The sequence below is a fragment of the Mercenaria mercenaria genome, chromosome 1 (assembly GCF_021730395.1).
Source record: "Mercenaria mercenaria strain notata chromosome 1, MADL_Memer_1, whole genome shotgun sequence".
In the NCBI taxonomy this organism is placed as follows: domain Eukaryota; kingdom Metazoa; phylum Mollusca; class Bivalvia; order Venerida; family Veneridae; genus Mercenaria; species Mercenaria mercenaria.
This window is the reverse complement of record NC_069361.1, coordinates 78,497,642-78,523,220: the sequence shown is the minus strand read 5'-3', so window position 1 is coordinate 78,523,220 and position 25,579 is coordinate 78,497,642. Positions and strand designations below refer to the sequence as shown.

The following is a 25,579-nucleotide window of genomic DNA, read 5'->3' as shown; positions in this document are numbered from 1 at the left end:
TTATATAATACCATCAAAGATATTTATTTCAAAACTTTGATCACTTGTTTATTATAACAGTCTCTACCTGTTTGCAAGAGTATATAACTCTGTCAACTACTTTGGTTGAATTATGGCCCTTTTTTGACTTGGAAATTGTTCAGTTTTCGTACAAGTCCACGTTTTGTCAAAGGTATTTGGCTTTTAAACTTTGAATAACTCTGTCAACTATTTTAGCTGAATTATGGCCCTTTTTGGACTTTGAAATCAATTAAAGTTTTCATAGCTGTCCATATTTTGCCTAACCTGTTTGTCAATTGGCTACTTGTTTACCATCATAGTCTACATATGTACAGCTCGTTTAAATGAGTCAACCGTGCTGTTGCACTTATAAAATAGACTGGCCCGGTTTATAGGTTGGTCAGGGCTACGGATATGTATTGTATTTTGCCATCGAAATATTTCTATAAAATGCTTCTTCCCCTTCCGTTTGGAGCCGTCCATGTTTACAATCACGTTTGTTTATTTTATGGACTGTAGTCAAGACTACGTAACTAGCACAAGGACTTTAGCTCAGTTACGGCCCGATTTTGACATAGAAATTAGCTAAGTTTCTTTTGTCTAAATTGTTTGAAATATGGCTTTGAAAGTTTGAACACTTACTTACCATCATGGTCACACATTGTCATATAGTGCAAGACTTATCCAAATCCACAGATACAGGTACATTGTTTGTCTATCTATTTTTCTTCTTTTGTCTGAAAAGCTCTGGTAATATTTGACCCCATGCTTCCATCAATTCTTTGAATAGTCGAGCGCACTGTCAACAGACAACTCTTGTTTTGATTCTAATATGAAAGCAAGGAGTACTATCTGCATCCTTGACAGATATTTGCCTGTTGTGTGTGGTTTTCTGTTCTAGCACACGGCTATATCATTTGACGTTATGATTTATAATAGAAGTGATGTACAAACAGTAATTTTGTTGCATGATAACTCAAACTTTCAGTCTTCTTTGTTTAATAGAAAAACAAACCTGGTCATGTTAGAATGTGAACTAGTTTTAGTTATGTCTCCCACCACACAGTGGTGTGAGAGACATATTGATTTACTCCTGTCTCTGTGTATGTGTGTGTCTGTCTGTCTTTCATAAATCTTGTCCGCACTCTAAGTCAAACATTTCTCATCCGATCTTCACCAAACTTGAACAAAATGTGTTTGACCATAAGTCTTCAGCCAAGTCGATAACTAGCCAAATCGGCCCAGCACTTCGGAATTATGGCCCTTGAATTACGGAAAATTGGCCTTTTTACTCTTGTCCGCGCTCTAAGTCGAACATTTTTCATCTGATCTTCACCAAACTTAAACAAAATGTGTTTGACCATAAGACCTCGGCCAAGTTCGATAACTAGCCAAATCGGCCTAGACACTTCGGAATTATCGCCCTTGAATTACAGAAAATTGGCAGTATATTAAGACTGACTTACTGTTTAGATGATTAGGTAGTTGTGAGAGACATGCGATTTTCTCAAAAGCAGCTCTAGTTTGCAGTAAATTCATAGTTTGAGCCGAATATAAAAATATAACAAATGGGAATTTTATGGGTTCTTTTCGACTATTCTATTGAATTGACATAACCACGAAATCCGCAAAATTCAATACCTAATCATTAGCCTGCTTAATTTCTAAAATGGACTGGTCCATCATTCAATTTGGGCAGTATCATTTATTATTCGGAGGGGTTTTCACTAAAAATTTACTGACTGAATAGCAAACAGTGCAGACCATGAAGTGCAGGCTGATCATGGTCTGTACTGGTTGCAAAGGCAAAATCACTTGCTGTCAGCAGGCTAAAGGCTAACAGGTAAAAATGTAACTGATTTGTATTTCAGAGATCTGATTTTGTGCCGAAGCTTGATAAAAATTTGTTTCGTACGTTTGAAGATATACTGGAAAATTTGAAGTCAAAGAAGGAACAGCTTGTTGAAGCTAGACCTATGGATCACCCTACTATGATAGATGGTAAATCTTTATTTAAATATTCATTTTTGTCATTGTCTCAAGGACTTTGTGCCAGTGTTACACCATTTTGCAAAATGTGTAGTGCCGCTATGCTGTCCTATGTGAAAGACTTGCTAAAATTGGCGAATTTGTTTAAAAAAGTACGTCTGTCTTGGCCAGTAGTTTAGATCCAGGAATAAATCATGGTTTGAAATGAAATACCGGTAGCTTGTTTTTATTCAGCCTACACAAGGTTTTTTCTCCCTAAAATTGGGAAGAGGCTGTAGACTTTAGTTTTGGGAGATCTAAACATAATTTTGGTCAAATTGGAAATTTTACAGAAGAAGGAAATAAAATATTTTACATTTTATTTTATATAAATATTTTATTTAAGATTAATCGAAATAAAGAATAAGACATATAACATTCTCAATATTTATTATTCACCAAGTGATGACTTTATCACATTAATTGCATATAATTATGTAAAAAGGTTGGCATATGTATTGGCCGCCCGAGAAAATCTGTAGATAGGATGGACATTTAAGCTCCTACCGACTGATAGGTTCCATCGACCGAAAAGGAGACCGGGCGCATCTGGCAAATCAACACCATTAACAAAAACCTTTACTTGACAAGTGTAATGCAATGCAATAGCAACTCAAGTCAACTGATACCCTTGTGGCTAACGTCATCCAAGACACACCAGCGCATTTCCGCATTAGTCCAACAAATTGCGCGTCTGTATGCCTCTTTTCTCAATGGGAACGTAGTGGAGACCACTACCAACGTAGAGAAAAAAGGAACAACAATCACACAAACAGATCAATGGTGCCAGTATGGTAATATGCGCTATACTGATGCCTTATGCAAAACAGCAATGCTAGCCAGGTTTTACCAAGTAATATAAGGGCCAGTCCTAGTGACCCGAAGCAATTCAAGTCAATTACAATTAAATTTAAGTGGTAAATGGCATCATATACAAATAACGGTCAGAGATGCAATTAATTGATGCTGGAACGGCAACGCATAGCAGCAATGCAAAACAGCACACGCAAAACAGCAACGCAAAAGCAGCAACTTACAAAGACTTAATGCAATGGACTTGAAGCAACTGAAGTCAACCACAGCCAGAGTATACCACAGTAACATGCACACCAAATACATTGCAATTGACACACAAACACACTTATTAATTCAATCACAAAGTGTTCCTATAATCACACTGGTCCTCTGTAGCCGTAGCAATCGTGTCGTAGCCAACAGGATTGTGATCACACTTTCATCCAGCCTCAATGTAAGCCAAGGTCCGTGGATATCAAAAGAGAAATTTGATAACCTGAAAAATATACTGAAAGCAGCAAATCTGATACAATAACATCACTATTTCTATTACCATAATATATACCTAGCATAACAATTGATATAATAAATTGAATATGAACATGTACAGTTATTTTGACATTCTTAAAAATCTAAAAGGGGTGTCGCGGGAGGGAAGATTTTCAACTTGTACAGGCGTAAGCAACAATTGAACTGAGAAAATTGCATGCGATCCTGACCGTTAAATAGTGGTTTGCCAGAGAACTGTTTTCTCGGTTCAATGAGCACGAGTATGTAAAATATCCATATAACATAGTGGCCAAATTCATCTATGAAAAAAGCGGAAATATTAAGGATTGCCTAGCAAGGACGACACGGTTATTTTTCGAAATAAATAAATAAACAAAATTATTTCCATTAAAACAGTTTCTATTATTTCAGTAATGATTTGAGTGAAATAGAGGATATTTTGGTTAAAATATTTTTGAATTTTATTTCACACTGGGAAATAATGGGCCAAGTTTGAATTGTCCAGTTACCAAATTTCAGCCTATTTTGTATGAGGTAAAAGGGCTCTGTTACCAGTATCAGTCTGTTTATGATAAAAAGTCATTATTAAATTATTCTAAACAACTGTAAGATTTGTCTTGAACCATTACAGATCTAGGTCAAGTTTATGAGAAAATAGCATTTTTTTTTGTTTCAGAAGAAGTAGATGTAAGTAAAATATTTATTTCACTAAAAGCGCTCAAAACTATGATCACCTCAAAACTGAACATATTTTGCCCATTTCATCAGAAAAATTACCATATAAACAGGAACACCTGTTTTCTGGAAACCAGACACCTTTTCCAGACCAAGCTTCTATATATCAACACAATCCCTCAAAAACGATAGGCAATTTGACTTCTGATGCTTGCCTTTTTAGCTCACCTGAGCTGTATTCAGGGTGAGTTATTAGTGTAGGTGGATGGTCCGTTGTCCTGCGTCCATCATCTTGCGTCGAAATATTTGCTCAATATCTTCTCCTCTGAAACTATTGGTCAGGATTTAACTTCAATGGTCTGCAATATCCTTGTATGAATCATTCTCAAGGGTTATTCATATAGCTTTGCCAGGCCCCTTTTAGGGGCTGCCAGAGCTAAAAATAGTGAAACATTTAAAGGCTGTTTTCTCATGAACTGCTTGATGGATCTTCACCAAACATGGTCTGAAGCAACCTCGAATGGACCTCTCTCGAATTTGTTCAAATGGTTAGATTGGCCCCTTTTAGGGACAGCTAGAGTTAGAAATGGAAAATCTTTAAACAACTTCTTCTCTTGAACAACTCGATGGATCTTCACCAAACGTGGTCTGCAGCATCCGTGTGTGTGTGTGTTCGGGTTTAACATCTTTCTCAACAATTTTTCAGTCATATAAACGACGTTGCATCCATGTAAAGTCCTCTCTGAATTGTATTCAAAGGTTCTGCTTGACACCTTTTAGGGCCAGCTAAAAAAAAAGAACTTTAAAAGACTTTTATTCATGATCCACTTGGTGGATCATAACCAGACTGTATCAGTCTTTTGTGGTTCTGTCTAATATTTAAAAAAAAACTTTAAACAACTTCTTCTCATGAACCACTCGATGGATCTTCACCAAACGTGGTCTGCAGCATCCGTGTGTGTGTGTGTTCGGGTTTAACATCTTTCTCAACAATTTTTCAGTCATATAAACGACGTTGCATCCATGTAAAGTCCTCTCTGAATTGTATTCAAAGGTTCTGCTTGACACCTTTTAGGGCCAGCTAAAAAAAAGAACTTTAAAAGACTTTTATTCATGATCCACTTGGTGGATCATAACCAGACTGTATCAGTCTTTTGTGGTTCTGTCTAATATTTAAAAAAAAACTTTAAACAACTTCTTCTCATGAACCACTTGATAGATCTTCACAAAACTTGGTATGTAACAGTTGTTCTCAAATGGTTTCACTTGACCCCTTTGAGGGTCTGCCAGAGCTAAATATAGAAAAATATGTATGCATCTTCTCATGAACCTATTTATTGATCTTCACCAAACTTCTCTGTAACATCTATATATAGTCTTCTTTCAAGTTTGTTCAAAGGATCAGCTTGGCGTCTTTCAGGGACCACCAAAGCTTTAACTTCTTCTCATGAACTGCTGGATGGATCAAGATCAATTATGGCCTGTAGCATCTTTGTCTGGTCTTCTCTCAAGTTTGCTCAGATGGTTCATCTTGGCACCTTTACCTTTTATTTGGCCCCTTTTAAGCCTCACTAGAGTTAAAAAATAGAAAACAATTACTTAGATTTCGTCTCATGAACCACTTGATGTGTCTTCACCGAACTTGATTTGTAGCATTTTTGAATAGACCACTCTGATGTTTGTTAAGACGGTTTTGCTTGGCTGTTTTAAGAGGCTGCCACCTTGAAAAAAAAAATAGAAAAACCTTTAAATAACTTTCAATCAATGTTCTTCAAGCCTGGTCAAAAGTTCAAGACCCTCTTCAGGTGAGCAACTTAGGCCCATTTGGGCCCCTTATGTTTCGTTATTAGCTGAACTTGGTAGCATATAAACATAAAGGCGCAATGTTATTTGATGAAGTAATTAAACAAGACCAAAATTTTAAAACTATCCAGTTTCAGTGTATTTATACAACAATTATTGTTTTATACTACATTTTGTATGTCTGAAAAAATCTCTAAACTGAAAAACCCTCCAAACCCAACTTAAACTCTGGTCTGGTGACTCTTCTGTTTAGAGGGGTTTCACTGTATATTGAAAAATGGTATCATTACCATTTCAGAAGAAAAAGGTGGTTTTATAATAGGTTCAAAATTTGTTAGTTTCTTTGACCTGTTTATGGAAGATGGAACAATCAAGCCTGATGCTGAGCTGAAAGCAAGTAAGTACACAGTTAATCTTGCCAAGTATCCACTTGTCTTAAGCAGCCAGTCTGTTAACTTCTAAAATTGACATTAGTGTTAGTCCATTGGCTGTCTGCTTAATAAATGTTTGACTGTTTATCGTAACAAATATATATATTTAGTCACATTTGATGCAAACACTCAATACAGATAATTCATAGCAGTGACTTTTTATCCAAAATATGTAGAGAAATTGTGTCCCATTCTCCTGTGTAAAATTAATGATTCGGAATTTTTCCCTTCCTTAGAATGAAAATTCTGCTTCTTTGACAAAAGTCTGATGACTGCTAGTGATTGTTTTGCAGAGAAAAAAGAGGGACATGTTTCTTTACAGAACATTCTCATTAATATGATTTAAAATAATTTGGATTTTTTAATCCTCAGAAGGCGCAGGAATATTGTTTTGGTGTTGTCCGTCCGGCTGTTTGTCCGGCTGTGCATCTGTCCGTCTGAAATTGAAAATGGTTATAATCAATAGTATTTTAGCTATAATCACCAAACCTCACATAACTATTAATTAGCACATGACCTTTCCTCACTTATAATATTATCCCCTTGACCCAGTAAAAGCAGATTTCTTAAAAAAAATGAAAATGCATGCTTATAATTGAAAAAGTATTTTAGTTAGAATTACCAAACCTCCCATAATTATTAATTAACACATGACCTTTTACTCACATATGATATTATTCCCCTTGACCCAGTAAAAGCACGAGTTTTTCTCCTTGATTTGTAAATAGGGATTTTTGACTGTATCTAAGTAACCTATTGATGGATCTTCATGAAACTTTGCACAAATGGATGGTGGTGCACACACAACTTTCGTCAGGATCACTTCATTAACTTCAGAGTTGTTGCCATATAATTGTTTTACAATTCATAAATTTCACATAACAAAGTAATCCATTAATGGATCTTCATGAAATTTAACACAAATATAGATCACTAGGACAGTGGTGCATGCACATATTTCAACAGGATCTCTTCTGTAACTACAGAGTTATTGCCCGTTGTTTTGAAATTCATAAGTTCCCACAAAACAAGGTAACCCATTGATGGATTTCATGAAACTTAATACAAATATAGATCACTATATAATAGGGCAGAGTTTTTCCCTTGATTGTGTAAAAAAGGAACCAACAAACCATTGCATTGCTCTTTTGTACATAATTTGAGTATATTTGGAAATTAGATATTTTTCAAGATATAGTCCCCCCATTCACAAAACAACCTGTTTGGCAGGGGATATACATTCACTGAATTTACTTGTTTCTTAACATTTTAAAATCCCCCACACTACAAAAGGTACCAACCTTCATCTCTATTACACTGAAATATGTAAAATTATTATGTTTTTGTTCGGTATGTCTATGAAGTGAAAGCAATGTATTGATATAACCATGTGAGTCTGTTTCAGTGTTTGACCAAGCAGGAGTAGATCTTGATAAGCCGATGGTAATAACTTGTGTGCGAGGATTGACTGCATGTGGGATTGCGGCGGCCGCCCAGATTCTTGGCAAAGATAATGTTCCAGTTTATCAGGTGAGTTGTAGTCTGTGTATAGGCATTAATTTTTATCTTCTAGTTTCTGTATTGTTTCATTGTTTTATAACTTTTTTTTCATCATGATAACTTTGACGTCCCCAAAGTGAATATAAATATTAGGGCGTAATGTAGGGTAATAACTCAGTTTAGAAATGTATTTTGTTACTTAAAGAGGGAACTGCTTGCAAATTGTGATTTGATAAAAAAAAACGAAATCTATTCGGTAACTATTTCATTCATTTCAGGGGTCGATTGAATTGTATTAACTGCAGATAAACCAAAAATACTCTCTTTAGGTATATTTGAAACGCTCTGTATATCTGACATAAAAAAGACAAAGTCAAATCCAGTCAGCCACAGAGGCCCCTGTCAGATATTGAGAATGAACATCAAAGTGTACAAATGAGCCGCACCATGAGAAAACCAACATAGTGGGTTTGCGACCAGCATGAATCCAGACCAGCCTGCGCTTCCACGCAGTCTGGTCAGGATCCATGCTGTTCGCTTTCAAAGCCTATTGCAGTTAGAGTAACTGTTAGCGAACAGCATGGATCCTGACTAGACTGCGCGGATGCGCAGGCTGGTCTGGATCCATGCTGGTCGCAAACCCACTATGTTGGTTTTCTCATGGCGCGGCTCAAATTAACATCTAATTATTGAAATGAGCCTCAAATTATCTAAAGTTTGAAATGAATTTGATTCAAGGTGATTTTTTTGGCTGAAAGCTACATTTTATTAAGTAACGCTACAGATACTAATCACAGTATTAGAATATGACTAACATGTTATGGAGGTTTACTTTATATCATACAACTTCATGTGTGTTTTACGACTTTTTCAGTGTGTTTATTTTAGGTAAATATTGTATGAAGCACATTGAATAACACATACTTGTTTCATTTTTATGGTAAAAAAGTTAAGTCCATCCAAATTCCGATGAAAAATAACAAACCTGGCGGCGAGTCCATTTTATGTAATGATTTGCAAATGCTTCACATAAGATATTTGAGCTTTTTTTTCAGGGATCCTGGCAAGAATTTTTTATGAAAGGACCAGACGAATATAAAGGAAAAGTACAACAGAAATCGTGATTGCAGATTTTAAGATAGTGGATAAAGTCCAGTATATCTGGGTAGTAGAATTTCATAGATTATGAAAAAAATAGTGCCATATTCTGCCTTTTAGTTTTATTAGCATTATGTTTTTACCCGGTGCTTTATGTATGTGTAAATTATATTATTACATAGAAAATTTGCATAAGTATACATTTCTTTTAATCCATTGTTTAGTTACAATAAAAACATGCGTATAGTCTGTGTACGTTTGACTGGTAATTTTGTAATCCTGGCTGGGATTTTTTACCTGATTTTAACTGAATGAATATAGCTGCTTTTTACTGTTTTGAGGGTTTTTTTCCATTACCTAGAATAAAATCTAGACTACAGAACCTTTCATACTCCAATAAAAATGCAGATTTGAAGAATTAAAATTCCTGTAGGAACCTGTAAAACTGTGAATTTTCTTTCTTCTTTAATAATTCACTGTCAGCCATTGAAATTAAAAGATTGAAACTTTTGTTACAATCATAATTATCTCTAGTAGCAGTCTTGCTACAGTTAGGAAGCTTCTCAGGATGAATGCATATGGTCAGTAAACGATCCCTATTTTGTTCAGGGTCAAAGGTCAAGGTCATAATGGCATTGTGACTGAAAACCATTTCATATTGGTAACTAGAGAACACTTGGACCTGTGGCAGTAATTCTTCATATTTTTTAATGATATATGGGGGTAAATAGATGACCAAAATTCTTTTTAGGTCTTTAGGTGAAAGGTCGAAGTTACAGTGAATTTGAAACTGAAAGTTGCATGCACATTTGCTGCTGATCGGGTGTCAGGCAGGGCATATGTGTTTTACAGACAGTTCTTGTTTAGTTTATTTCTTTATTTCAGTTTCTATGAGCTCTTCCATGTACACTATTAAGACACTAAAACAATTTTATTACCTGTATATCACAGAGGTTTGTGTTATTATAAAAGTGTTTGTAGTATTGTATATCTATTTATATTTTCATCTTGTTACAATACACAAAAATATTTAAATCTCATGTACAAAACTTTCTTGCCTGAATTTGGCATTCAATAAATTTGCATTTGATCCCTCATCAGAGCAGTTGTAATGACCAAAATTATCCTTATTTGTTAATTTTGTTGTTCAGTGTTAAACTGAAGTTTTATTTTCAAGCATGAATAAGGAACTTAGATCTTTATTATATAACTCAGTTACTTTCCAAATTTTAAATTAACTGACTGCTTACTTGCTTTTATGCCCCTAGTGTCAAAGTCGCTGGGGGCATATATAGTGTTTGAACTGCCCATCTGTCTGACATGATGACACACTCAACTCCTACGGTTTCGATCCAACAGAAGAGAAATTCATTGTATAAGTAACTAAATTACTGATTTTGTTGGTTTTATAAGGAATATCAGTGAGTTAATGTCAGGCATGGATAATTAAGTATTAGTAATTTAGTAATATTTAAGTTTTGTTTAAATGATAAGTACCAGTGAATACCATTTTTAGCTCGACTATACGAAGTATAAGGAGAGCTATCCTACTCGTCCCGGCGTCGGCTTCAGCGTCTTTCCGCGTCCCCACCTTGGTTAAAGTTTTCGTGCACTTTCTCTTTTTTCAACTTATCTCTGTAATTACTTGATGGATTTGATTCAGACTTAAAATACTTATTCCTCATCATCATCCACATCATCTGACATAAGGGCCATAACTCTGACACCAATATTTCATGAATTATCCCCCCTTTTTACTTAGATTTTCAGGTTAAAGTTTTGATGCACTTTCACTCTATCTCTGTTATTACCAAATGGATTTGATTAAAACTTAAAATAATTCTTCAACATCATCACCCACATCATATGACACAAGGTGCATAACTCTGGCACAAATTTTTCATGAATTATTCCCCCTTTTTACTTAGAATTTCAGGTTAAAGTTTTTAATGCACTTTCACTCCAACTCTGTTATTACCAAATGGATTTGATTCAAACTTAAAATAATTCTTCATCATCATCATCATCATCATCATCATCACCCACATCATATGACACAAGGTGCATAACTCTGGCACAAAGTTTTCATGAATTATTCCCCCTTTTTACTTAGAATTTCAGGTTAAAGTTTTGATGCACTTTCACTCCAACTCTGTTATTACCAAATGGATTTGATTCAAACTTAAAATAATTCTTCAACATCACCCACATCATATGACACAAGGTGCATAACTCTGGCAGAAATTTTTCATGAATTATTCCCCCTTTTTACATAGAATTTCAGGTTAAAGTTTTGATGCACTTTCACTCCAACTCTGTTATTACCAAATGGATTTGATTCAAACTTAAAATAGTTGTTCAACATCATCACCCACACCATACGACGCAAGGTGCATAACTCTGGCACCAATTTTTCATTAATTATTCCCTCTTTTTACTTAGAATTTTAGGTTAAAGTTTTGATACACTTTCACTCTGTCTCTGTTATTACTGAATGGATTTGATTCAAACTTAATAAAGTTGTTCAACATCATCACCCACACCATATGACACAAGGTGCATAACTCTGGCACCAATATTTAATGAATTATGCCCCTTTTTGCTTAGGACGTACTTATATAGTGTTTTGATACATTTTATCTTTATCTCTCTTATTACTTTAAGTTGATATTTTTGACATAGACTCAGGCTATTGTGCAATATCTTCATCCACAATTGGAGTCATTAAACACTCCAGTGACAGCTTTAGTTTCCTCAGATGTGCCCAGTTTCACTATCCAGCATCGAAATAGTCGAGCGCGCTGTCTCCTGTGACAGCTCTTGTTTATTTGCTATATGGGTTTGTTAATTGCGTTAGGGTGAAATAAATTAATTTCGGTGGCACAAAATTTTGTTGGCTAAAATGGCTTCATGGGGATATGAATCTGCGTATTTTAATATTTAAACATTCAATGATTAAGAATTTTTCTAGTTTCTTGGGATTAAATTTTGTGAATTTAGCTGCCTGCTTAGGGAGAGCGCAGATCTATGGATCGCTGGTTTGTGAGTTGGATTCTTGTGCGAGGCGAATTTTCTTCTGACAGTTTGATAAAAGACATTGTGTTTGATATCATTCATCCTTCATCTCTGCTTCATGTGGGGAAGTTGGCAGTTTCTTGCGGAGAACACAGGTTTGTAGTGCTACAGAATCTAGGAACGCTGGTTGGGTTAACTGCCCACTATTACATAACAGAAATACTGTTGAGAAGTGGCTTTACACCCAAAACAAACAAACTTTTGTGAATTGACTCGGTCATGATGTCCACACAAATTAGTAAGTTCACAGTAAGCATATTTTACATTTTTATATTAATAATTATTATTAGTTGCATAATATTTTCAGGTAAATGATTATTTAATTGATTCTTTGTTTTTATGTATAAAATCAGTAAATTAAGTGTAAGTGATGGTCAGTTAACAAGTCAAGTCAAAGTCAAAATATTTATTGGCATAAACATATATACATGTTTTTCGCCAAAAACTATCATTTGGCGGTTTGCTTAACAGAAGTAGATTAGTTTACTGATAATGTTACAACAGTTAAAGACTGAAGTGCCACACATATCTTATGTGTTCTTAGGTGTTTTTTTTTTTATATATATATAGTTTTCTAAGTCAAGGCAGACTACTCTTGTTTGTTTGTTTTTGTACTTTTAAGCTAGCCCGCCCGCTTAGCTCAGTAGGTAGAGCGTTGGTCTACGGATCGCGGGGTCGTGAGTTCGATCCTCGGGCGGGGCGTATGTTGTCCGTGACTATTTGATAAACGACATTGTTTCTGAAATCATTAGTCCTCCACCTCTGATTCATGTGGGGAAGCTGGCAGTTACTTGCGGAGAACAGGTTAGTACTGGTACAGAATCCAGGAACACTGGTTAGGTTAACTGCCCGCCGTTACATGACTGAAATACTGTTGAAAAATGGCGTTAAACCCAAAACAAACAAACAAACAAACAAACTTTTAAGCTGCTGCATAACTTTGTTAAATACCTGCTTAAGTTTGTTTTCTTGTTCAGTTTAATCTCCAGTGGTCATATGGGCAGTCCATATTTTCTAATAAGGAATATATTTATCCATGCCTCTTTGTTTTTTTTTCTACTAAAATTAATATGCGCACTATTTGTTTGTGTGTTTTTTTTTATCAACTTTATATATGGGAAACATTTTCATGAGTCAAGCCAAGCTCAAACGCCTTTTAAAACTCTACAATATGAAAGCTACATATACATATTTTGGAGTCCTTATTATGTTTGTTGAAAAAAGAGTGTGTGTGCCTCTGTCTAAAATATGCATTTAGAACGTTTCTCATACTGAGAACTACGAAAGACCCGTGGTGACATTTCAACTTCGTTATTTCACGCTTTCTGCTTCATGAATTCACGATTTCTACTTCCTGAATTCACGATTTCCATTTCACGATTTCACGATTAAACTTCACGATTTCCATTTCACGAATTCACGAATGAACTTCACGATTTCCACTTAACGAATTCACGATTTCTTGATTTCACGAATTCACGATTAAACTTCACGATTTCCACTTCACGAATTCGCGATTTCACGATTTCAAATTGAAGAATGAAGGGGCATTTTTAGATGGGGGAGACAGGGTGCAGAACATGAAATTGTGAAAGCACTTGAAATAGTTGATATTTTGAGCATTAAAAGAGTATTATGAGAATAAAATTGACATCATTGAAAACCAGAAAAAAAATTAATTGAGCTTTATTTGGAGATTATATGTACATATGAACAAAACAGTGAAAACGAGTAAATTACAAGGCATTGTTATGAACAAAGTAATGTGTCACACTGTATAAAGAAATTAAACAAATATTCATAATTATGTAAAACATTATGAATCTCGAGTTGTTTAGTATTCTTCCTTTTTTCTTTTCTTGTACCTATTGAAAGTAAAAATACTAAAAAATACAGAGAGGAACGTTGTCCACTCTTGATTCCTTCAGAAAAGAAACACACGGTTTTAAAGAGCTTGCAAAACTAAAAATGATTTTCTAATCCTTTTATTAAACATACAGGAAATCGCAATTTGTAATAAAACATTAGAATAGAATAACTCCCTGAAAATTAAATCACAGACACAATCACTGATAAATTTCAATATTAATTTATGGTCAGATAATAAATGTATCATCATTATTGATAATTAATACTTTATTTGGGGAAAAATAACTGAATAGTTCTATACACTAACTGAAGATCAGCTGTACGCCTTTTAATTTTTTTATTTATTTTTTTTTTTTGAAAGCACACATTAACATTCAACTATTATGCCTCATTATTCAAATTGAGATAATTATTTATATTGAAGAAATCGCAAAAATAATGAAATCAGAACTCCTTTAAAGATCAATGCAATCAAAATGATTGTTTCTAAAGTACATGAGATAACACAGTTCTATTTTCAGTGTACATGGTGAAGTAATACATGTGTACAGAAATGTGCATTTGGTTGTGTTTAGGTGGATTCTACCAAGTTACGCCTAAAAGGACAATTCTTATATAGAATATTTGCTGACGCATTTATCATCTTACTTATGTAATCTTACTTATGTCAGTTGTTGGTGCGCTGTAAAACCCAAATAAATAAATAAATACTTATGTCAGTTTTTCTTGGCTCTCTTTCACGATTTCCGTTTTGGCCTCACTCACTTTTTGTCCACCAAACAGAGACCGTCCCTTGCGCTGTAGTTGGGACATGATACGTTCCTCTGCTGGTGGAACTGCTGATGCCAAATCACATAGACTTGATCGAAGGTAGGTCTTGTTAGGATTTGGCTTGCTTGGAGAGGTTCTACAACAACAGTTTGGCCTGGATTTTTCTTTACAAGCATTTCAGTATCAGTGATATTGGACTACTACCCTTCGCTTGAGAGGAACTGCGCTTTCATATCATCTGATTCTCCCACACCCACCCAAAATGAATAAGCCTGTTTCCATGTGGATCTTGTGTCAATAGGAATTGATTGTGTCCTGTAATGTCGTTCAACTCGTAGGCTTTTTTGAATAGTATTGGCCGTCGCTTTCATATACTAGTAGATTCTCGTCTCTCTTGAGTGTTGTTCTTCAAGTTAAAAGCCGTTCAAATGTGTAAGTAATTTCATTGTCCGTAGGGTAGTTTTCTAAACACGGTATATTGATATAAGCTTTTAAATACTTATCACTGCTTATTTATAATTTTATGTAAGCCCAGGCTATATTAAAGTCAATGAATCATTTTGGCTTTAAAGTGTTGACTTTGGAACCATGGTGGGGCCAAGAATAAGGTTACAAGCGTTGCATAAACCTGTTTAAATTAACCAGTGATGTGTTTGTCTTTGACAGTTACAAGACGGTGCCCGACTGTGTTTCTTTCATAGTTCACTTTACCCTCGTTTGTGTATAAGTTTTACTTCATTTGTATTGTGTACATAATTATGTTTGTGTATACATCCATACATACACTGCTACGCGGTTGATGTTGATGGGACTGCGCTCTCGGAACCTAACTTTTTCTGTTAGATATTAGTTTCCGTTTTGCAGATTCCCACGCGAGAATTAATTGCCGTTTGTCTCACTAATTGTGCTAACTACAATGGAACAAACACAGTGTCTTTTTGCACAAGCTATAGTCTGTAATATCCTAACACTACCTTTCTCAAGTTAACTAAGATGATTCCGCACAACAATACCCTATGCTCGCCTTGGTTTGATACGGAAAACCATAAAATTAAGATTTTGCAAACATCTTTCACGCACAGTTTTATCCGGTATTTTGTGGTAGCCAGCCATTCTGTACTTTCAGTACTTTGATTTATAAACCGAGAAACCCTTATCTTTTAATTTATTAGGAAAACAACGCTTTTCGACAGAATTCGATGAAAAATACATTATTAGCCTACAACATCAAATATGCGACATAAAGGTGAACATAGGAAACGTTTGATTTTTAAAAAATCTCACACCACGGTGTTTGGGTTAGTCGCTTTAATTATTTTATTGTACGTATACGTCACCACATAAAATCGATTTTGTCGATTTGGAAAACATAAATCATACTTGAATTTCACAATGTTATATACAATTTATACATTCGTAGTTATTTTACATGGCTAACATGGCTAATGCCGAAGTGAAATGTTCGTTAATACGCTGGAAACATAAATTTTAAAGCGATGAACGAAGTGGACGGAGAAGAGGAGGAAACATGCTACAAAGAAGAAATTATTTATTCCAGACAGGTACGTATGATAAGATTCTTTGTATTTGGACTTGCATCTCAAAGCTCATGACAGCAATTCCTGATCACTGGTTGAGATCCTCGGGGATCATAAGAATATACTTTTCAGTTATGCTCATACCTTATGACGCTGTGGACGTTCACGATACTGTAATCCTGTCTGATATGAGCCCTACTGGTACAGTTAACTGGTTACCGATGGTTTAAACCTAGCGTATGTGTTCATGTTTGTTGTATTATATGCTATAGTAATGCTACCAGTAAAAGACTACAGCAGGACTGTTGCAGTTATTTCCACTGACTTACAAGATATAGCTGTGCTGTAATAAATTTGATTCAGTGATAGTTAGTCTTACAGTAAAGATCTAGAAATACTGCACTATTGTCTTTATTCAATCTTTCAGTTAGAATTATATTGACAATAATAACACATCATAGAACAATGTCTACCAGTAAAATTGCTAGCCGTCACTAATTTTACATTTAAGGAGTCTTAAAGTCTTCACAGACGTCCTTTTGATGACTTTTTTAACTTTCCACTCCAGGCGCTTAAGATGGGCGTTTAATGATATTGGTCAATGTGGTCCCCTTATCACAGGGTTGTGAACAGTCATTTTGTTTTTGTTTTCAAGTCAATTTCAAACACGGAATGCAAGGAAAACGTAGAGGAGTTACAACCGGAGTGGAAAGAAGCACGTCGCAATTGTGGCCTTTTAGCAATCCTGAATATACTTCAGAACTACGCAGTTACGGCGTTACAAATGTCTGAGATGCGGGATCTGCTGACGTTCCGGACAGACCTATACACAGTATTTAAAGAAAGACTGGTGTCTGCGAGTAAGAGTGATGTTGAACTGATTTTATCAGGTACTAGTATTTCACATATGAACTCATAAAAAAAGATAGACGATATGCGTAGAAAATGATAACGACTGTGGAGTAACTTAGACTGTCAGCACATTAGTTTATTGAAGTTAAAATACTGAATAACATATGTGTTATTATAACAAATGCGTTATCTTATATAAGATTATTCGTGCCTCGTATAGTTTTTGTCTGTTGACCTTGTTTTGAACCCGACCAAGACAAACACTTCCCACTTTTCATTCCATTGGATAAAAAAAAACGTCATCTCTACATTGTTCATAAGATTTTCCCTTGATTTGACTTGATAACCTTTTTTTGTACTCCATGAGGCCCTGCAATGTATCAGGGTGTTACGTTTTTAAGTACAGATATAGGACAACATAACTGGTTTATATTCGTTTATTTACGTTGTTTCTAATGCTGCATTTCACGACTATCATAGAACTAACTAGCTCTGGTCAGTGGCATACATGCGTAATTTAAGCCACGCCTACCAGTACATGATATTACACCCCTCTGTTGTTTTAAATGAAATGACTATCATTTGGTTTTCTAAATAAATTAATATAGCATTTAACAATATCAACATTACAGCATATTATTTTCAAACATGAACTTGATGAATACATATTCTTAATACATCTTTTTGATTTATGTTACTTGATTTAAGTGCAGGTAATTGTAAACCATATGTATTACAGGCCCAGATTCGAATTTGACCAAGATAGTTTCATAAAAATTCATAATAGTTTGGTATAAAATATGGCTTCAAGAGTGTTCACAAGGTTTTGATTTCGTTTAAAATGGTGGCCATTTCGAACTTTACCTAGAGATTGCAAAGATAAAAAGGTTTTACTCATGACGACTTGGTATAAAGTATAGTCTGTTGGTGTGTTCACAAGGCAAATCTAACCAGGCGACATATATCAGGCGGTCAAACGTAATGCCAAAGTGAACTAAAATTACCTGAAAAATATATACACTGTTAAGGACCGAATAAAAAACTAGGACCAGACAGAGGAGGGATATTTCAGCGAAAACCGGTCTTCATACCAACTGCTTATTACTCTATTTTGAGGGATAAACTAATTTCAGTAAATAACTTTTGAGTAATATTGCTGTTAAAATGTAACGGGCAGACTGACGGAGGACAATTTTTTTTTTTGGATTTAACGTCGCACCGAAACATGATAGGTCATATGGCGACTTTCCACCTTTAATGGTGGAGGAAGACCCCAGGTGCCCCTCTGTGCATTATTTCATCACGAGCGGGCACCTGGGTAGAACCACCGGAGGACAAAGGGGCAACTATTATGCTCAGCCTTCGGGGAGCAGGCCTTTGTAAGTTGCATAAACGATAACTACTTATACAAAACAATAAGAGGGAACAATAGATGAGTTAAAGAAGATATATTTGCCTTATTGCATGATGCCAACATTAAATTTGAAGCTACTAGCTTAAAATTATTTATAAAGAATAACAATTAGCGATCGGTAAAGTGTTGCATTTCTTAAAATGGTTTGTATTTAATTGGATAACATTTTAGTTCATTTAGTGATACATGAATTTATTCTACTTTTAAGGTAGCCTATCTCAGAAGTTAACTGCTTTTCACTTCATCTACCCAAGTAAAGAATCGGGACAGTTTGGCAGAAAGGCCGATACAGACATTGACGTTCTGATTGTTGACAAGTCCAACAAGGTAACGGAGAAATACACACCGGGAAATAACTTCCTAATGCAACCAACCAAACATATAGGATATGTCCGGCTTTATAAAGGAGTTCCAAACAGGTCAAAGTGCATATCTAGCAAGGGGTTTCGGAAACACTGGAAATCATTTGTCGACGACACAGAGCTATTTACACGATATACAGGGAGGGGTAACAGATTTCCAAGAAGAGGAGATACATTGACAGGTTTGCTGAACTTTTAATTTTAATTGGCAAGAGATTTTAGTGCTTTCTTGTATGAAATGCTGCTATGATATACATGATGACAAGTGGCTAAACTTAAAATTAACCACATGGTTTTAAACCGACATTGTTCACTCGTATGCGTGTTTCACTAGGTAACAGATAATAAAAAACAAACTGATTTCTAAATGCAAGAAAAAACAACAATTTTATTTGAACAATAATAATACAGACCCAAAGACTATGACACTGTAACAATGTTCAATAACACATCACAGTAAAAGAAGAAATGTGCCATATCTACTTTAAATGCTTGGCAAATATTACGGGAATACTGGCCTGCACACTTTAATATCTCTTAAACAGATTAACATGTTACTACCAAGGCAACACCAGCTGCCAATGGTTTCCCGAAGCGGGACTTTCCTTTGACCTGAGGACGTAAATGGCCTGCGCTATATAACTTCCTATGGTGCTCTAATAGTCTGTGAAGCTGGACTGCAATCACATAAGCAGTAACAAAATTATATGTGAGAACGAACGATATAACGAACGTATGAACGGACAGACGAACAATGTAGTTTAGTTTAAACTTATTTATTATACATCGATTGTAGAATACAGTTCTTACAACATTATATTAACTGCTCTCAATGACTACATCCTGGAGTTCTGACCAGTACTCGCGCCGAGAGAAAGGATTGTGAACGACTGTGAAGTTTATATGTGTCTCTTACGTGGGCATAAAAATACTTAAGAAAGGAAGTTATGTACATGTAATCGATCGTTATCTCCACGTTTTTATACAAGTCATAAAGCATCATTTAATTGGCAATATTCTTTTACTAGGTCCAGCTATAACAAAGGTTGAAAATCTTCAGATGAGGGACTTTTTTGACCATGACTTTGTTCCTGCTATTCAGTGCGTGGATTGGCCTTCACAAGCCCGCGACTGGATCTTAAGGAAAAGAAGTTCTGACTGGCCTACCAGACAACTGTTAGAGGAATGTGTGTCATCAACATGTCACGTGGTTCCAGTTGGCTGCAAAGATAGCATGTGTTCAGAGAAAGGAAAAGAGTGGCGTCTCTCGTTCACAGAAACAGAGGTGAAGCTTGCGCGTTCTTTCACAGAAAAACAGAGGCAGTCCTATATTGCTGCAAAAATGTTGATCAAAACTGCTGTAAATCAATTAAGGAATAAAATTCCTTATTTGAAACAATATCGCCTTGTTAGTTCGTATGATGTGAAGACAACCATGTTCTGGCTGTGTGAAACCCGCACTAACTGGGATGATGTATTAGCAAACGTGAAGGATATAATTAACAGTCTGTTGGGTTATTTTGGCATGCGGTTCTTGCCCGATTATTTCATTCCTGAGAAGAATTTGATCGCAGGCGTTAGTGATGACATGTTCGGCATCTGCGAAAACATTTTGAAGGAAACATCCTATCTACCGATTCAAATATTCAAAGCCTGTTATTACCAGACATATTCCTCCTGTTTTCAGTACGACATGGATTGTTCACCTTTACTACGGAAAATGTACAACGAGATCTGTGATTTTGAGAAGTTTGGCAAACCCACGAGAAAGCTGATTATTTTCACTATTTTACAAATTATGATGGAAATTTCAAGCTCGATTGTATGTTCTTATCATGCACGAGATCTGGTCTCTAGCATACTTGTTATGCTAGACGCCTTAAATGAATTGCACTGCCAGTATGTTACGGTTTTTGGTATGACAAAACTGTTTTCCGAAGATGACATTAGCAGTCTATCCTCAGAGAATGAGACTCTTGAAAAACTGTCTTCATTTAATGAGGTGTTCGTAAACACTATATCCAATCCTGATGTAATATCCCAATTAGGAAATGATGTTTTTGCTGTGTTAACAGTTTTCTTTTCTGACAATGTTCCCTCAGCATCTATCGCTTACGGCGGACGCGCAGAGATTGTTGAATTTGCAGAGCTTGTGCAACTGAATATTAACAACGAGCAGTTGGTTAGAATGGCGAAAGATGCATATGGTAGCGTAGAAAATCTTTTGAAAAAAGCAGACGAAATGGAAGAAGAAGTGTCAGAACTCTACGACATCTTTTCCCAAACTGCGGAAACAGCTCTGATTGCATACCACAACGTTGTGAAGGAGAATAAGTTAATGGAAACCACAGATTTCGCCTGTCTTGAAGAGAATGTAATCGTTTATTGCTGCGAAACGTTCGAGAAAAATCTGTCCGGAATTTTAGAGGAGGAAAGCCTTGGATGTTCATCTTCAAGGGAAAGACTTACTTTGTTACGATCAAAAGTTAAGAGAAGCGACATTCGTATGCAAATAGGCTAACGATTAATAGGCTGAAAGCATAAAGGCGAAATCTGGTGAAAATATAAAGAAGATTATAATGCAAGGAACAATCAAGTCTATGTCACATTGTGTGATTTTTCTACAAAAGTAATGAACCAGGAAAAGCTAAGACAAACTTTTTTTTTTATATCTCGACGAGCGACTATTCCAATTGTTACTGAATTGAAATACCTAACCAATTAATGCTTTTAGCCATTCAGGAAGTTATTGAGTACAGAAACATTTGTGGTTTCAAATTAAATCAGGCGCTTAATTTTGTTGCCAATGTTATTGTCAGGGTGTCATTCTAATTTTTCTTGTTTTTAGTCTGTACAAAACTTAGGGAATTAGTTAACTCAGCATACGTTTGTTTCATTAATTAATGAGACAATTTTAATTATGCATATAATAGTGTAACTTTAACCAAATGCATTGTTTAATATAATGTGCTTGGTACAGTACCACAAGCAATGTTAACCCTAGTAAGATACATAACTCTACATCTTTTTAAACACAATATCAAGGACCGTGTTTTTGAAAAAAAATGTCAATGGAAAAAAGTCAACAATTATAAAAATCATTACTTTCGATATATGTATGATATTTATGCATGTGATAAACTTGATCTCAAAACTCCAATGAAAAGAAATGCAGTCATTCAATCTCTTCATTAATAAATGTGATAAAAACATATCATTACGAGATGATTTGTGGCAGTGATTGTACTTGTTGACATATTTGCACGAATAAAATCTAATCTTATCTGATCTAATCTAATCTAATCTTATCCTTATCTTATCCTTATCTTATCTTATTCATAAATGAGAATGAAGATAGGGTTCATAAATGCGGTCTCTACAGTGTTAACAAGTTTTTCCTTTGATTTGAGTAGTGACCTAGTTTTTGACCCGCATGACCCAGTTTCAAACTTGGCCTAGGAATCATCAAGATAAACAATCTTACCAGGTTACATGAAGATAGGGACATAAATTTGGCCTCTATGATGTAAACAAGCTTTACGATTTGACCTGGTGATCTAAATTTTTACCCCACATGACCAAGTTTCGAACCTGGCCTAGAAATTATCAAGATAACATTCTGTGCCAGTTTGTGTCAAATCAAAGCATAAACGAAACCTCTATATGGCTGACAGGGCCAAAATAGAAAATTTTGCTCCTTTGAGTGGCAGTAACTCTAGAACGCATGATGGAATCTAGCCGGTTTTCGAAAGGAACTGTGATCTTATTATGACTTCAGTTACTGTGACTTCAGTTGTGTGTAAGTGTGGTTAAAATGGAATGTAAAATGTCACTTCTATCGTGTTCACAACGTAAAAATTAACAATTTTTGGCTCTTTCAGGGGCCGTAACTCCGGAACCTATGATTGGATCTAACGGATTCATCATGGAATCTAAGATCTATTGTTGTTAAAGATATTTTGAAAGTTTGTATAAAATCAAACCATAAATGAAGTCTCTATATGGCTGCAAAAGCATATTTTGGCCCTTTAAGGGTCCATAACTCTGGAACTCATGATGGATTCTAGCCCATTTTCTAAAGAAAACGAGATATTATGCCAGTACAAGTTGTGTACAAGTTTGATTAAAATCGTTTGCAAAATGTGGTCACTATCTTGTTCACAAGAAATTGTGGACGGACGGACGACGGAAGGACGAAGGGCGATCACAAAAAGCTCACCAGGTGAGCTAAAAACTTACCATCAAATGAACTTTAATGTCAGTTGGTCCCACCTAGTGTTCTCTTGTCATTATCAAGCATTATAAGCGGTCACTGATCATGGCCAAACTCACTACCAAAGTCGAGGACATAAGGTCCAAGCGTTCTCTAATTATTGATCTGATTCAAAATCACAGTGACCTTGACCTATGACCTGATAAACCAAAAATATATAGGAAGGTCTGGTCATCCCCATCATTTCTATCAAGTCTGAGGATCCTAAGCCTAAATTGTCTGTTTCTTGGCCTCTGTGATTCTACGCACATGCGTTCTCGGGCTATCGGTCGAAAGTTGTTGTAATTTCCAGGGTCATCTTGACCTTGACTTAGTGACCCTAAAATTATAGTGGTCATACACTGGTCATGATAACTTTCTCTTCCAGATTTGAGGATCATCGGCCTAAGATTTCCTAATTATTTTTATCGACATGGCACAGAGAGCACACCATCAACTACGTTTATGAAACATAACTACAATGATTCGAGGCGTTGGACCGGCAGGAATGTGTTGCCATCGGATACATATAAAAGGCGTTGAAATGGTTCGTACATAATTTATTTCTCTACATGCGTTTAAATTATTTGTGACTCCATTCTTAGTAGTCAAACGTATTAAATCTTACCAAATACTAGTAGTATACATGTTATGCATCAATTTCGCCTCTGAGACCTTCCTTTTCGAATCTTTTTAATATGAGGGAAGGGCCGTTTACTAATATTGGCAGAACTTGTGGTCCGACCCTATTGCTATAATTCAATCGATTGTTAATGTCCATATGTTGCTGTAATGATATAAATACATGTATTATAAGCAATCAAATATGTTTAAACTAAACTAATCTTTTTAATAATCTGTAAGGGCATGTACAACTGTATGGAAATTAACAAATGAATTCACATTAACTCAGAAACGGCCTTAACTACAGCCCGCACATCAGCAGAAATTTTTATGGCCGCTGCTCATCACAGTCCACACAGACCACGGTTCCATGAGCATTGGCAAAATAGTAAAACTATTAACTACGAGGGCTCTGCAAAAAGTTCTGTCACTGTTGGAATTATGTAGTGTTATCCCAAGTACTTTTTAATCTTTAATAATTGTTTGACAGGTGTGAGTTTTTGGACCAAAAAGTCTCACTTTTTAATCTCTGTAATGAAAGAAAATGATTAAAATTTATAGATATTATTTCTATTTCTTACGGAATGAATAATATTTCAGCCTCCAAACAAAATCCTATGCAGACAATTTAAACTTTTGCGAAAAATTGCCGCTGAATAAAATGACGACAGGGTCTGAATCTGGCCTATAAATCGACGGGGGTGACCTTAGTAAACTGTCCATATCTTTCTTAAAACTGAACATTTCTTGATGAAACTTTGTAAAACATTTGGTATTGGATCGTTCTTTACAACAACATAGTAAAATGGGAAAATATAAAACGAACCATTCATCTATAGGTCAGAGACCACGAATTCAAACAAAAAGTACGGCGGGGGAATGAGGTAAGTGTATACCTGGTAATATTAAAGGTAATGTTTGTCCGTTCTGATTGGTCAGTCATGTTTAATTGACAGTATTTGAAGTTTTTATCTAGTATTTGGAATTGAAGCCTCTGATGTTAATGCACTGTCCTGCAACTAAAATTACAAGGTAGTTTTCAGGAGGAGCCGCTGATATGGATAATCAGACGGTCGGCACTTTTGATAGATTGCCCTTGTTTCTTATATCTTCTCTCAGCTATTGTATACAGTACTGTAATCCATTGCATTATGTAGATCTATATGTAATGAGACTGCCCCACACACAAGGTAAGTGATGTATTACGTCCTTAATATAAAGAGAACATATATTATGTAAATATTGAAAGATATTCTAATATACTTATTTTCAATAAGATTATTTCAAATATGAAATTATCCGAATTCGGCTACCATCAAAATTGACAAACCTACTTCAGTTACTTCCCTTTTATCAAAGTCCACCATTTGCACCATTTGTCGAAGAAGAATATCTTTTTGCATTACCTATTGAAATACAGGGGTATAGTGTAGTCTATATTTATTCTTATGGAAAATTTGTCACGTTAAAACATGAAAATGAGGTGTTTGATTAGTTTTTACGGATGAGCCGATTGTGACATTAGATATACCACGAATTATATCCAGTTGAAATCTTGGCAGTGTGAACAGTAGTCGAACTAATCCGACGTATACAGTTTGTTTTATATTTTGACGGTCAAACTGTAACGGTGGCTGCAAAAGTCAGAAATTAAAAAGCAGCCACTCAGCGACAATAAGCTTGTCTATGTGAACAGTGGCAGTGAACACTACTGTGGTACATTTGTTTTAGGCAGTGGCTACGATTACGGTACCGTAATCCTAGTCTCATGTTCTAGGATTACGGAAGTTCCGTATTCCTAGACAACCCTATGAGGATAGACTAGGATTACGGAAGTCTATTTAGAGGCATAAAGTATATGTTAGGACACGCATAAATGATGTTGTAAACTTACTTATTTCACTTAATTTTTCATGCCTGCCTTATTATTTCCTGTTTTCTATCCACCGTTTTGGGTTAGCATAATCGTAATGGCGGCACAC

At 35.4% G+C, this 25,579-nt stretch overlaps 3 protein-coding genes across 4 annotated transcripts in view; all 3 read left to right on the top strand.

Moving 5' to 3' along the window:
- LOC123533027 (thiosulfate sulfurtransferase-like) overlaps window positions 1–14,498 on the top strand; it is a 28,778-nt gene extending 14,280 nt beyond the window's left edge. Inside the window, exons 5-8 of one of the 2 annotated variants that reach the window (XM_045314683.2) lie at window positions 1,872–2,001; window positions 6,110–6,208; window positions 7,648–7,772; window positions 8,798–14,498. In XM_045314683.2, the coding sequence (XP_045170618.2) occupies window positions 1,872–2,001; window positions 6,110–6,208; window positions 7,648–7,772; window positions 8,798–8,866 (423 nt within the window). In that variant the 3' untranslated portion in view covers window positions 8,867–14,498. Of the gene's footprint in view, window positions 1–1,871; window positions 2,002–4,009; window positions 6,089–6,109; window positions 6,209–7,647; window positions 7,773–8,797 lie in introns of those variants that run through there. The other variant, XM_045314684.2, reaches the window with a different exon arrangement.
- Window positions 14,499–15,914: 1,416 nt separating this feature from the next.
- LOC123533050 (uncharacterized) lies at window positions 15,915–22,014 on the top strand. Its single transcript, XM_045314685.2, has 4 exons — window positions 15,915–16,117; window positions 16,749–16,983; window positions 18,568–18,903; window positions 19,750–22,014. The coding sequence occupies exons 1-4, from the start codon at window positions 16,052–16,054 to the stop codon at window positions 21,240–21,242; spliced, it is 2,130 nt and encodes a 709-aa protein (XP_045170620.2). The 5' UTR covers window positions 15,915–16,051; the 3' UTR covers window positions 21,243–22,014.
- Window positions 22,015–24,955: 2,941 nt separating this feature from the next.
- LOC123533066 (thiosulfate sulfurtransferase-like) overlaps window positions 24,956–25,579 on the top strand; it is a 30,328-nt gene continuing 29,704 nt past the window's right edge. Inside the window, exon 1 of the mRNA XM_045314695.2 lies at window positions 24,956–25,019. The gene's annotated coding sequence lies outside the window, so the exon portion shown is untranslated. The remainder of the gene's footprint in view (window positions 25,020–25,579) is intronic.